Source organism: Eurytemora carolleeae, unplaced genomic scaffold (assembly GCF_000591075.1).
Source record: "Eurytemora carolleeae unplaced genomic scaffold, Eaff_2.0 scaffold615, whole genome shotgun sequence".
In the NCBI taxonomy this organism is placed as follows: domain Eukaryota; kingdom Metazoa; phylum Arthropoda; class Copepoda; order Calanoida; family Temoridae; genus Eurytemora; species Eurytemora carolleeae.
Genome location: NW_019396545.1, coordinates 57,316 through 68,966, shown reverse-complemented (window position 1 = coordinate 68,966; position 11,651 = coordinate 57,316). Strand labels below are relative to the sequence as shown.

The following is an 11,651-nucleotide window of genomic DNA, read 5'->3' as shown; positions in this document are numbered from 1 at the left end:
CCTGAATTTGAATCATTGTCGCGTTTTCGAGACAAACCCCATTTTCCCGTTTTTAAGTATAATCCTCAATTCAGAACAAAACTTATAAATTAAATCACTGGAATTAAAAATTATCCCGTGAAGACCAAATTAACTGCTAAATTATTTATAAAATCTTAAATTCCCTATTTCATTTGCTAAATAAGAAGATAAATAAATGCATGCTAAATAACAATTTCCCGGATTTCTAGTTGAATCTATATTGTAAGAACAAATTATTATATACGCTTGAAAAAGATAACTTTGCAGATAGCCCATTTCTAGCACTCATTGATAGAAATGGGCCAAGTTTTAGTTTTGGAACTAATTTTCCCTGTACTGAGATTAAAAATCATTCTCTATTTTATATTTCCACAGCGTGTTCAGTTGTTCCGGGGAGGGAGCGTGGCTAAAACTTAGTCTTATCTGCGCACTTTTTCAAATGATACTAATTCTCTTCACTATTAGTGACAAGATTTAGAAATAAATTAAATTTTAATTTTTATTATTTTCAGATTTATTTTGATTAAGCTTGAGTTCACAATTTATCTAGGTATTGTTTGATTTTTAATAATTGATAATAATTTTTGATCATATGAACGATGATTTCTTTACTTTTTTAAAAAGTAAAGCAATTTAAACAGGGGTCCATATAATTCCATTTCTGATCCCAAATGGGATCGGGGTTGAAAGTACATTTAGGGGCATGAAAGTACACTTTCTATGTCATTGTGAACTTTGGCAAGGTTTTGTGTACGTGTACTACACTTCAGAAATGTGTACTGCATTTGGGGTGTTAAAAGATGTAAATATTAGTATTTAATATAAGAGATAAATTATGCTATACAGAAAAATAAACACTCCCTTGCAGTATACATTCGCAGTATGGAATTTTTTCTACAACTTGACATTATATACTTCCAATTGTTTACAATAACAGCATGGTTTATTTCTGCCTCTAATATCAATCAATCAACATTTGGGATAGATCAGATGGAATAGAGNCCCTAGTGATGGAACATCGGTTTGTGTTTAAGGTGTTTGGCTCCACAGTCCACTCAAATACTGTGAACTGTAAAATTTTAAAACTTCATTCTGAAAAAGTTTGATGTTATTAAACTTTGCAATATTATTCCAAAAGAGAAAAATGTCGTTTTTGCTCTTTATTTGCATAAATTTTCTTTCCGAGTCAAAGTTGGCATAGTTTAATAAAGGCAATTGTTTACAATAGACATTTTTTATATTTTTTAACTTTTCAGACTTTTTAGATTTTAAAGGTCAAAAACAAAAAGACTAAAACTTGAAAGCTTTTCCCCACAGTTGCATTTCAGCTATAAACCTCCGCAATTAAATTGACAATAAAAAATGAATTTTAACAAACTAATTTATTTTTAATTGACAAACAAAAAATATATTTTAACTTTTTAACTGATGTAGAAAGGTATAATTTTTAAGAAGGGAGGGGGGCGGGGTAAACTTATACCTCCGATATTTAAACAATGTAAGTTCCAGAGTCAAGCATGGACAAGGAGAAAGCTGATATAGTTGACATTAACTGTCAGAAAGTTTTCGGGGATTCCTTGAAGTCAGCTTCTGCTGATTTAGACGATGCTGAAACTATTCCCTTCACTGTGTTCTGCTTCAGGGTTGGAAACTGTCAAGCTACTGACAGGCAGAAGGTGGGTTCCCTCCAATATTTTTGCCCATAGAGGTCAGAACTTGTGTATGGAGCTGTGCTTGGGATCCGGATTCGCAACATTTTGGTTTCTTAGATCCGGATTCCGCGAGAATATTTGGGTCCACAGATCCGGATCCAAGGGGCAAAATATCTACCAAAACATGGTGGAAAATCATTTTTGCTTTCTAAACTAAAAAGGGATTTTTTAAGATCTCTAATCTTTGAATGTTTCTTAAGTTTTTGCATATAAAAAAAGCGAGAAAAAAACCTTAAACATCTTTAATCTTGAAAAAATGTTAACGATCTGGTTCCAGGTACGGTTTTAGATACGGATCCATTTTTTCAGGGTGGATCCAGGATCCAGATCCTCATAAAAATGATTTTGATCTTAAGCACTGAGGTGGAGGATAGTTAATATTTAACGTTTGATCTCGATGTCTAAAGCGGGCACTTTTAATTTGAAAGTAAAAGCTTGATCTCTCAATTAAAGATATCCATGAAGGGTATGACCATCAGGGGATATCGGAAAGAAATAAGTTTTTCCGTTGTTTTGCCTAAGATGGAGATCAATGCTTGACTTTGAAATGATAAAAACAAATTCTGACTTCAGCATCGTTCCTTTGTTCTGGTATACTTCTCCAAAATTATTATTCAAAAATATCCATATGACGCCAAATGATTGCCAATTAGGTTACTGAGATATTCCGGTCTGAAGGAATTGATCTGCTACTGTTAGATTCAACTAATATCAGGTGAAACCTGAAAAGGCATTTTTTGGTTGAGTTTTGGGGGATTCCGGGTATTTTTAGGAGAAAATAGCATTATTCAAAACAAACTTTTGGCCATAGCTTTAAACCTCATTCGAAAAAAATTCACCCCTGGGATGAAAAATAAATATTTTGGAAATTATTGTGGAAAAAAATGATCTGATATGATATAAAATAAAATGATCTGATATGATATAAAATAAAATGATCTGATATAATATAAAATAAACTTTGGATCAAGACAGATTTTGTGAATACTAATGAAACACCTATCCGTAAAATTGATCAAAATATTTCAAAGATTTTAACTCTCGTATTTTGAATCTCACTAGATTCAGTTCTTTTCAGGGTCGCACTTTTTTCTGTTTTTCCCTTTTATGTCTACCTTTATTAAGCTTTTCGGGTTTTAAAAAAACTTGAAAGTCGGGGTAAATTGAAGTAAAATATTTTGAAAATGTAATTTTTCTTTTAGAACTGAAGTTGTAGCAACAGTAAATTTACCTGGGGACTACAGGTAGATATAAATTTACCTGGGGACTACAGGTAGATATAAATTTACCTGGGGACTACAGGTAGATATAAATTCTTTTTTGCTGAAGTTTACTTTATTGGACTTCTACAAAGAAAACGGACAAAAGATACAAAACCTAAAATGTCAAAATTAAAGAAATTTCACGCCGTGCATTCTCCGATCTTAAGAATGTACGTTTCCAAAGTGATGAAGAGTTTATAATATGACTTTCTTAACCTACATTAAAGAAAGGGATATTGACCAGGGACCGAATTTTAAGAATTTGAGCTAGGTCGCTCAACTACCTAGCGCCGGTTCTAATGTTGAATCAACGATTCTAAGTTAAAGATCCATGAGGGTTTAAACCGGCGGTGGTGGGCAGCTACCTATCCAGTTCGGTCTCTTGAGCAAACTTTTAAATGACAATAATTCTAATTTTTATTGGTTAAGAATTAATCTATATTAATACTTTTCTTGTCTGTTTGTCTGTTTGTTTACAATAAACGTCAAAACTGCTAAACAGGGCCCAAATTTTGTGTGGCACTTCGCATGACACCAGGGAATGTTTATAGATGCTCAGAAATACAAAAGGTTGTTTCCAAAAACTTTTGGTTTTTATGAAATTTTTAAAATGCAAAAAAATATTTGAAAAATCGCGATTTTTTTTGTTATCGTTTTTTACCGTACAAAGAAAAGATGCTCACAGATAGAGCCACAATTAAAAGTTATCAGCCTAGTTCATTATATTTTATCAGAACATAAACCATATCATGTTTTAGGGATCTCTCCGGGAGGTTTGTTGAGCGCCTGCTTGAAACTCGAGTAACCCGTGAGTACTGGAACTGTAGCGGATGTGAGTTCAAGAATAACCTCGCCCGCTTCAAGTGTCTCATAAAGTTTTTTTCTAATATTCTATTTTTCTCTGATACATTTTTTGAACATATATTTTTTGAATTATATTTAACAAAATTTTAAAAAGAGCAGTGAATTTATCTTGTTTTTAACTGATCAATGATCATACATCTGTTTTCTGTTCCTACGCATTCTTATCCCTTGCAGACAAGGGAATAATGCATTTCGTTTTGACACATATTCCAACTCTCAAATTTTCACAATTTTTTCTCCGTTCAGTTTTAATTCAGTAATTGACAACACTTATTTTTAAGAAATTTTATTTTTAAAATGCTGATTTGTAGATAATTGTCTATAGTGAAAGGATTTTATTTATTACACTTGTCTGCAAAATGAGTTTAGGGATACATATTTTCAGGGATTTTTGATGGTCTGGGGAAAACAAATGAAACGTTGGACATCAATAGCCAAGGTTTTTTCCTTTAATAACCAAAAATTCATATTAGTTACCGTAAAAATTATTTGTTTTCCCCAGTTTGGCAATTAAAACATCAGAAATAAAATTTCGGTTGCATGCAATCATGTGTCTATAACATTTAGGGGAGAACAATAATTTTCAAAGAGGGTTTGGGGATATGATTTTTCAAGAAAATATACAATAGGCACCCCTGAATGAGTCTTAGGACAATTTTTGGTTATGATTGTCATTGGTTAGATCAAACTTAAAATTTTTGCATTGCTACTTGAATACCACATTACCTAAATATCTAAATACACAAACACACCCAAATTTTGTACGCTCAGCAGTTAGGAACCCTAGCTACAAATCCTTAAATTCATACTGCATTGCTGTTATAACCTTTGCATATTTATGCTAAAAACAAGTTTTTTTTTCATTACTTTCACGTCCATTCTCCTTTTTTTTATAAAACTTGGTCAAAGTTTTTTATTCAATTTTACACTTCTTTTCCATCCTCTATCCCTCTCCCACAGTAGTTTTCTTTCTTTTTTCTCCCTTTCTCTCCCCCATCTCCTTTTTTCGTATATTACCTTTCATGTACAGTTTTCTCCACAGTAGTTTTATTTCGTTTTTCTCCTGTTCTCTCCCCCTTCTCTCTTTTTTCGTGTATTACCTTTCATGTACAGTTTTCTTTTACCTTCTCTTTCCCTTCTTCTCTCTTCGTCTCCTTTATCGTTTTTCTTCCTTTCATTTTTATTTTTCCAGCATTCTTCTTTCTCTTCCCCCTCCTCCAGCTTGTATCCCTTCCTCTTTACCTTCTCCCTTTTCTACCCCCACCTCCACAGTAGTTTCCTTTCTCCTTCTCTTCTCTCTTTTTCTGGTTTTTCGTTTTCTTTCCCTTGTGTTTTTTTTCTTTCAATCTATTACCCTTGCTACTTCAACTTTTTTCTTTTCTCAGTTTGCTAATCCTTTTTTCATAGTGTTGTTTTTCGTTCTTTTACCTTATTTTTTCTACTTTTTCCTTTTAATCCATCTACATTCTCTCCTTTTGTATATAATGTAAGAATTTAGTAATACAAAATTTATTTTACGTTTAAACACACATACTAGCGATGCAAACCTTTACGTTAGACATTTTAAGATCCTTTATAATTTCTCTAATAGAGTCATGTTTGATGACAACAATGCAGTACGGTTAAGAGAGCAATGCAGTATGGAAATTTAAGGATTTGTAGCGAGGGTTCCTAACTGAGCGTATGAAATTTGGGTGTGTTTGTGTATTTAGGTATTCAAGTAGCGATGCAAATTTTTCTTGTTGTTCAGGTTAAAAGTTGCACTGTCTGCACTCAAGCTACACCTTCTCAATTTTGACTTCTCAATTCGTTTGGAACCATTTAGTATTAGAGAGCTTCGGAACCTGCCCTGTTTACCCAAAGTAAGTTGACATTTTTAGAACTAATAATCAGTGCTTAGGATCCAGATCCGTTGAATCCGCAAGATTTTGGCTTCCTGGATCCGGATCCGGATTCGCAAAAATATGCGGATCCGTAGATCCGGATCCAAGAGGTAAAATATCAACCAAAAACTGAAAAAAAAATTTAATCCTAAAACCAAAATCTGAACTTTTGAAAAAAAAGAGAGATCATAAAAATTTCCTCATTTCTGAATGGTTGATCGAGTTTTAGGATAAAAATATGCGAAAAAAATAAATCAAAAAATTGAAAATTATTTTTTGTTAAAAAAATTCAGTAAATCTTAAAGAAATGACTTGGATCCAGATCCATTTTTTTCCAGTGCGGATCCAGGATCCGGATCCGCATCAAAATTAAATGGATCCTAAGCACGCTAATAATAACAAAATCCTCATTAGTTCAGGCTGTCATTACCAAACTGTCTTTACCAAATTATCACCTGAACAAATTGGAATTATCGAATGGGTGTTACCAAATTGTCACCTTACAAGTTGACAATAGCATTATAAATTGGCATTACCAAATTGGCATTACCAAATTGGCATTTCCAAGTTGGCATTACCAAGATTGCATTACCAAGTTGGCATCACCAAGTTGGCATTACCAAGTTGGCATTTCCAAGTTAGGATTACTGAAGTGTCCTTACCAAATTGTCATTACCGATTTGTCATTACTAAGTAGGCATTACCAAATTGTTATTACCAAAAACCTGCCCGTCTTCTAATCAGCAAACTACTAGCGAAATATAAAACTATACTTTCTTTTCACATATTCCAACCACAGGATTTCTTTCTTTCTTAAGGTACAGAAAAATGGGCTGTACAGTTTGATGGTTGAGTATGAGAATGGAGAACTTTACTCTCTGAAGAGAACTCTACAGTCTATACCACACTACAAAATTCTTCAAGGTGGGCCCTCCTGTTTAAGTGTTAGCATAAAAAATTATATTTTGGTTTTATTAATAAAATTGAAATCAGAACGTTTCATTCTCAATATATAGTTTAAGTCCTATAAAAAGACGAGGGTCAACCCAGACCGAAATATATTTTCAATAAATGTGGAACTAACATCTACTTTTTTACTCTACAGAGGTTTGGTCCATCACCATCACTGAATTTTAAAAATTAAAGATCTAAATATATTTGAAAACTAAGTGTAAAATTATCCAACATTAAGCATCGAGCATAGAACATAGTTAGTGAAACAATTTGAATGAGATGTTTTTACTTATCACTTTGAAAACTCAATTCAAAATTATTTTTGTTTCAATCCAAAACAAGAACCAATTTGTGAAGGTACATATTTAAAAATCTTAGAATTTGAAATTTTTAGAATTAATATCAACTCGAGTTCAATTATAGGCGAGAATGAAAAGAAGGTTCAATTTGAGCATCATGAGGATGCACTGCAGGCTTATTTTCATCTCAAGGAATACAGGTGACAAAAATCAGCCAACAACTTTGGTCTGATCAGATCCGTTTCATTTTGAGGTGCATTAATTTAAATCACCAAAAATTTGCTTAGCCAATATTATCCTAATATAGTCTCATTATTATTTTTCCATATCTAATTTTGCCACAATGTTTTCATTGAATTCATTTTCAGGCTAGAGTTTCAATCAAGGAAGGATCTCCCCTGCCTTTGTCCTATTGAAACAAAGCTTGCTTCTCTAACAGAAAAGAACCTGTGCAGCCTAATCTTCAAGAAAACTCAAAAAAACAAGAACGCTATTCATATACTTCCTGAAAACATAAAACTGTTGATCTATCTGTGTCCAGACATAATTGTATCCCATGATGAAGAAGGTGTTGTATTGCAGTTTCCCAGTCCTGGAATACTGAGCAGCATACTCAAGTGTAATTGCACTGAGGAGAGCAACACACTTGAAAAAGTCAAAGCCTTGGCACAAAGGTTTCAGATCGTAAGGTTCCATGATTCGTATATGATTCAGTGCTATCATGGGATATCTCATGAGATATCAAGTTTTCTGAATGAGAATAAAGCTGGAAGCGTCGTAAATAACAATTTGATTGCATTTTCAGTGAAGTTTGATTTATTTCGTTTCCTTGTTAGATTTTCTAGAACTGATCTCAAGATAAAGAGCGTGTGTATTCAGTATGTTGCACCTAACAATAATGCAACTCAACCAATTTATACTGCAGCGACCTACCAATCTGGTGATTCTCAGACTACTAAAAATAGTCACATCCTAACTTCTGACAACGTTGTTCTTGCTAAGGGAGATGTATCTGTATTGACTGAAAAAAATCTTTGTAGTATGATCTTCAAGCACTACTTAAAATACAGAAACAAGAAAGCAGCTTTTGCCAAAAACCTTCGGGATATGATACATCATTGTCCTGATATCATAGTAGCTTCTACTGAAGAAAGTATTGTGCTCAAGTTCCCAAGCCCAGAAATTCTCACAGGCATACTGAATTTTATGTGTTCTCAGGAAAGTAACTCATTAGAGAAAATCAATACCCTACCTGAAAGATTCAGACTTAGAGCAACCCCATTGTGGGTGGTGAAATGCAAGATCAATATCATCGATCTCTCAGATTTCCTCCAAACTCGTAAAGCAATAATCCTGGATCATACGGAGCCTGTACTCATTGGATTTAAGGAGAAGAAGTCTGCTTTTCAGTTCCTTGTTAAATTCTGGTATTTAGGACCAATTATTCACTGCAACAATTTCATTGAGGATCTAGGTCCCACACAAGGAAACCATCCAACCAGACAAGCTCTACCAAACACAAGCTTAATTCTTAGTGAACATGTTTCTTCATCCACTTCAAGTTCCATCACTTTAAATCCAGATATTGAAGTGTTCACTCCAATACAGCTGAATGTTGCCACGTCCCCAAATGCATCCAAGGATAGCAGTGCTCCTACTGATAACCCTCAGCCAATGGAGATAACACTTGTACTGGAAGATATGAGTTTAGAAGATGAGGAGGAGAACAAACTGGTCTCTATACATAATGAGTGTATCGAAGAAAGAACAGGTTTTCTGTTCCATCCAAACTCCATTTGTTTTCTATATCCGTTAGAGATTAACATGAATCACACCTCTCAGCCAGAGATCCCTCATGGAATTCTCTCCACTAATGGTCCTGTAATGAGAGTAACTAGGACACAAAATGGATTCTTACGGGTCTGGTATTCTCAGCGGTATGAAGCAGTTAGAACTGTTAAGCTTTTGAATGATAGATATGACATTAAACAACTAAGGATTGAAGATATTTGTGGCCAAGAGTTGCAGGAAGAGGGTAAGTCATTATTTAAAGAATTTGATTACTTACTTTAACCTCTAATTCTCTAATCCCTTTATATTTTTAACCTGGTTTTGTAGATCTTTTATAAAAAAAAACTACAAATTTTACTGGATCAAAAAGTTTGAAATATCAATAGATCAATATTGCAAAGTTAAAGGGATTAGAAAATTAGAGTTTGAGGAAATTATACAGCATGATTTCAGGAGCAGGAGTTTCCCTTTTCTCATTAGACTTTTCCAACCCCAGATTTACAAGTCCTCCAGACATAAAATATATAAAAATATAGACATAATGGCCCTGATGTTAACAGTAAAATATAGACATAATGGCCCTGATGTTAACAGTAGAGTGTGAGTTTTTAATGAGGATCCGAAACTTTAGAAATACCACTTCATGCATTGAGTAGCATTTAGCTTGTTCCATTGGCAATGCCCCCAGCTATATTTATTTTTTACCCTGCAAAAGAACCCTCTGTACTTAAACAGCTAATATAACCTATTCTATTTCCATGAGGTGGGGGTGACTGGTTTTTTCACAATATTCTTCTAAAAATATTTTTCTGAGTATTTGGAACTTATTTTGTTCAGTCACTTTGAAGCAGGGGGTAAATTTCTTGATAAATCATTCTTCTCCCCAAAACAGATGCTATGTAGTAGGAATGTGTGTCCAACTGTTTTTAGTGTTTATTTCCTAAATTAGGAAAGAATAATCAATTGCCAGAGCCTGCGATTTAAAAAAAAAGTTGGGTCTAAGATTTGGTCTTAAAGTCGGGTTTAAGGAATTACGGCTCAAGCCGAAGTTTTTAAATCGCGGGCTCAGGTAAAATATAAATGAATTTTTGGGTAAAAGTATTTAAAAGTGAAAAAAAAAATAGTACATAATTATTTTTAATTTGCCAGTTGATGTCTAATCAGCACTTAAACTTTTTCCTCTTGGTCGCATTATGTGCAGAGTACTGAAGTTTGTTAACCCTTTTTTTTGGCTCATATAATTTGTTAATTTAATTTTTTTTTTCGGCAATACTACACGATGATTTAATAGATGAAGATTGATCAATTTCTTCGATTGCTTTAATCATGCTGTCAATTAAGAGTGATAAGGTGCAAAACTCCAGACACTCCTCTGCGATTAACTGCAAGTAGTTTTTATTTGAAATAAAGATATAAATGGGTTAATTTAGTTTGTTTAGGTGAAGGCAAAGAAATGGAGTTGATGATTCTGTTTAGTTCAAGTACAAACCAGGATATCTCCAGGTACAACTAGAGCCTGCAATTTAAAAGCTTAGTCTTACTCACAACTCTGATGTCAAAGTGAGTTTCACTGGTTTTAAGGTGGTTTCATCTCAACATGTTTTACTAAATTGCAGGGTTAAAATCTTATTTTAGTCTTAATGGCAGCTCAGTTTTGAAATAATTTTGAAATTTTTTCCCGAAATGATAAAATTTTGGCCTCTGAAAATATTAAAACAAGAATTTGAAATTTTTTTTAAAATTATGTTTTACGTTATAAATTTTTAAGTAATAAACCAATTTTAGATCAGCATAAATTGGAAAATTGTGGTTTTCTGAAATTTTTCTCATAGAATATCCTTTAACTGTAAAAAATTTTAAATCATATTTAACATTTTCAGTGAATTTTGCGGGTCCAGGATTTACAAGAATAGTAAGGTAAAGAATAGAATATTTTTTATGATATGGAATATCCACGGTTAAAAGGTTTGTATTCCTTTTCTTTTTCACAAAACAATAAATTTTCATGATTTTCTTAAGTTGCCAAAAAGGAAACTGTCCAAAATTATTGAACAAAGCAAGGATGCAGTTTCAATGCGTTTTGAAGTTTTGAGAGTTTACCCGCTGAGTCATAACTTTGGTAAATCAATGGAATTTATGATGAAGATGACTTTGAAGAGGATTAAAACTACAACAAAGAGATTTCTACTTTAATCAGGATTAAGTAACGAAAAGATAGTTAACGCTACTTTTGAAAGAAATAAAGCTACTAAAAGGGATTAAAACCACTAGACAGAGGTTTAAAGTTACTATAAAAAGAATTAAAACTTCCCAAAAGAGGATTCCAGCTACTATAAAAGATGATTAAAACTACTATTAGAGAATTAAAGCCACAAAAAGAGGTATATAGCTACTGAAAGAGGATTATAGCTACTGAAAGAGGATTAAAGCTACTAATAGCTACTAAAAACCGGAAAGAAACGTTAATTCTTAGAATCAATATTTATTTTTGACAAGTTACTGTTCTAGGGTTGGGTTCTCCTGTTCGAGGATCCTAGTCTCCTGTTTCAGGCTTTCTATACCCTGCTCAGAGATAAACAGGAACAAATATTTATCTGAAACCCGGTCCTTTAGGGGTGTATTAGTTCTCAACAATATCATTCCCCTTCTCCCCTTAAAAGTTTTTTTTCCGCAGATGTTATGTATGGTTTTTTAAGTTTTTTTCCGCAGATGTTATGTATGGTTTTTTAGGTTTTTTCCGCAGATGTTATGTATGGTTTTTTAGTTTTTTTCCGCAGATGTTATGTATGGTTTTTTTAGTTTTTTCCGCAGATGTTATGTATGGTTTTTTAGTTTTTTTCCGCAGACGTTGATATAAAATAAAAT

The 11,651-nt window shown here is 33.0% G+C and overlaps 1 protein-coding gene across 1 annotated transcript in view; it reads left to right on the top strand.

Moving 5' to 3' along the window:
• Positions 1-534: 534 nt before the first annotated feature.
• LOC111705242 (uncharacterized) overlaps positions 535-11,651 on the top strand; it is a 28,380-nt gene continuing 17,263 nt past the window's right edge. Inside the window, exons 1-12 of the mRNA XM_023477730.1 lie at positions 535-571; positions 1,531-1,697; positions 2,387-2,448; positions 2,936-2,977; positions 3,754-3,870; positions 5,610-5,721; positions 6,561-6,666; positions 7,120-7,195; positions 7,364-9,030; positions 10,226-10,289; positions 10,667-10,703; positions 11,295-11,366. Of these exons, the coding sequence (XP_023333498.1) occupies positions 1,539-1,697; positions 2,387-2,448; positions 2,936-2,977; positions 3,754-3,870; positions 5,610-5,721; positions 6,561-6,666; positions 7,120-7,195; positions 7,364-9,030; positions 10,226-10,289; positions 10,667-10,703; positions 11,295-11,366 (2,514 nt within the window). The 5' untranslated portion in view covers positions 535-571; positions 1,531-1,538. The remainder of the gene's footprint in view (positions 572-1,530; positions 1,698-2,386; positions 2,449-2,935; positions 2,978-3,753; positions 3,871-5,609; positions 5,722-6,560; positions 6,667-7,119; positions 7,196-7,363; positions 9,031-10,225; positions 10,290-10,666; positions 10,704-11,294; positions 11,367-11,651) is intronic.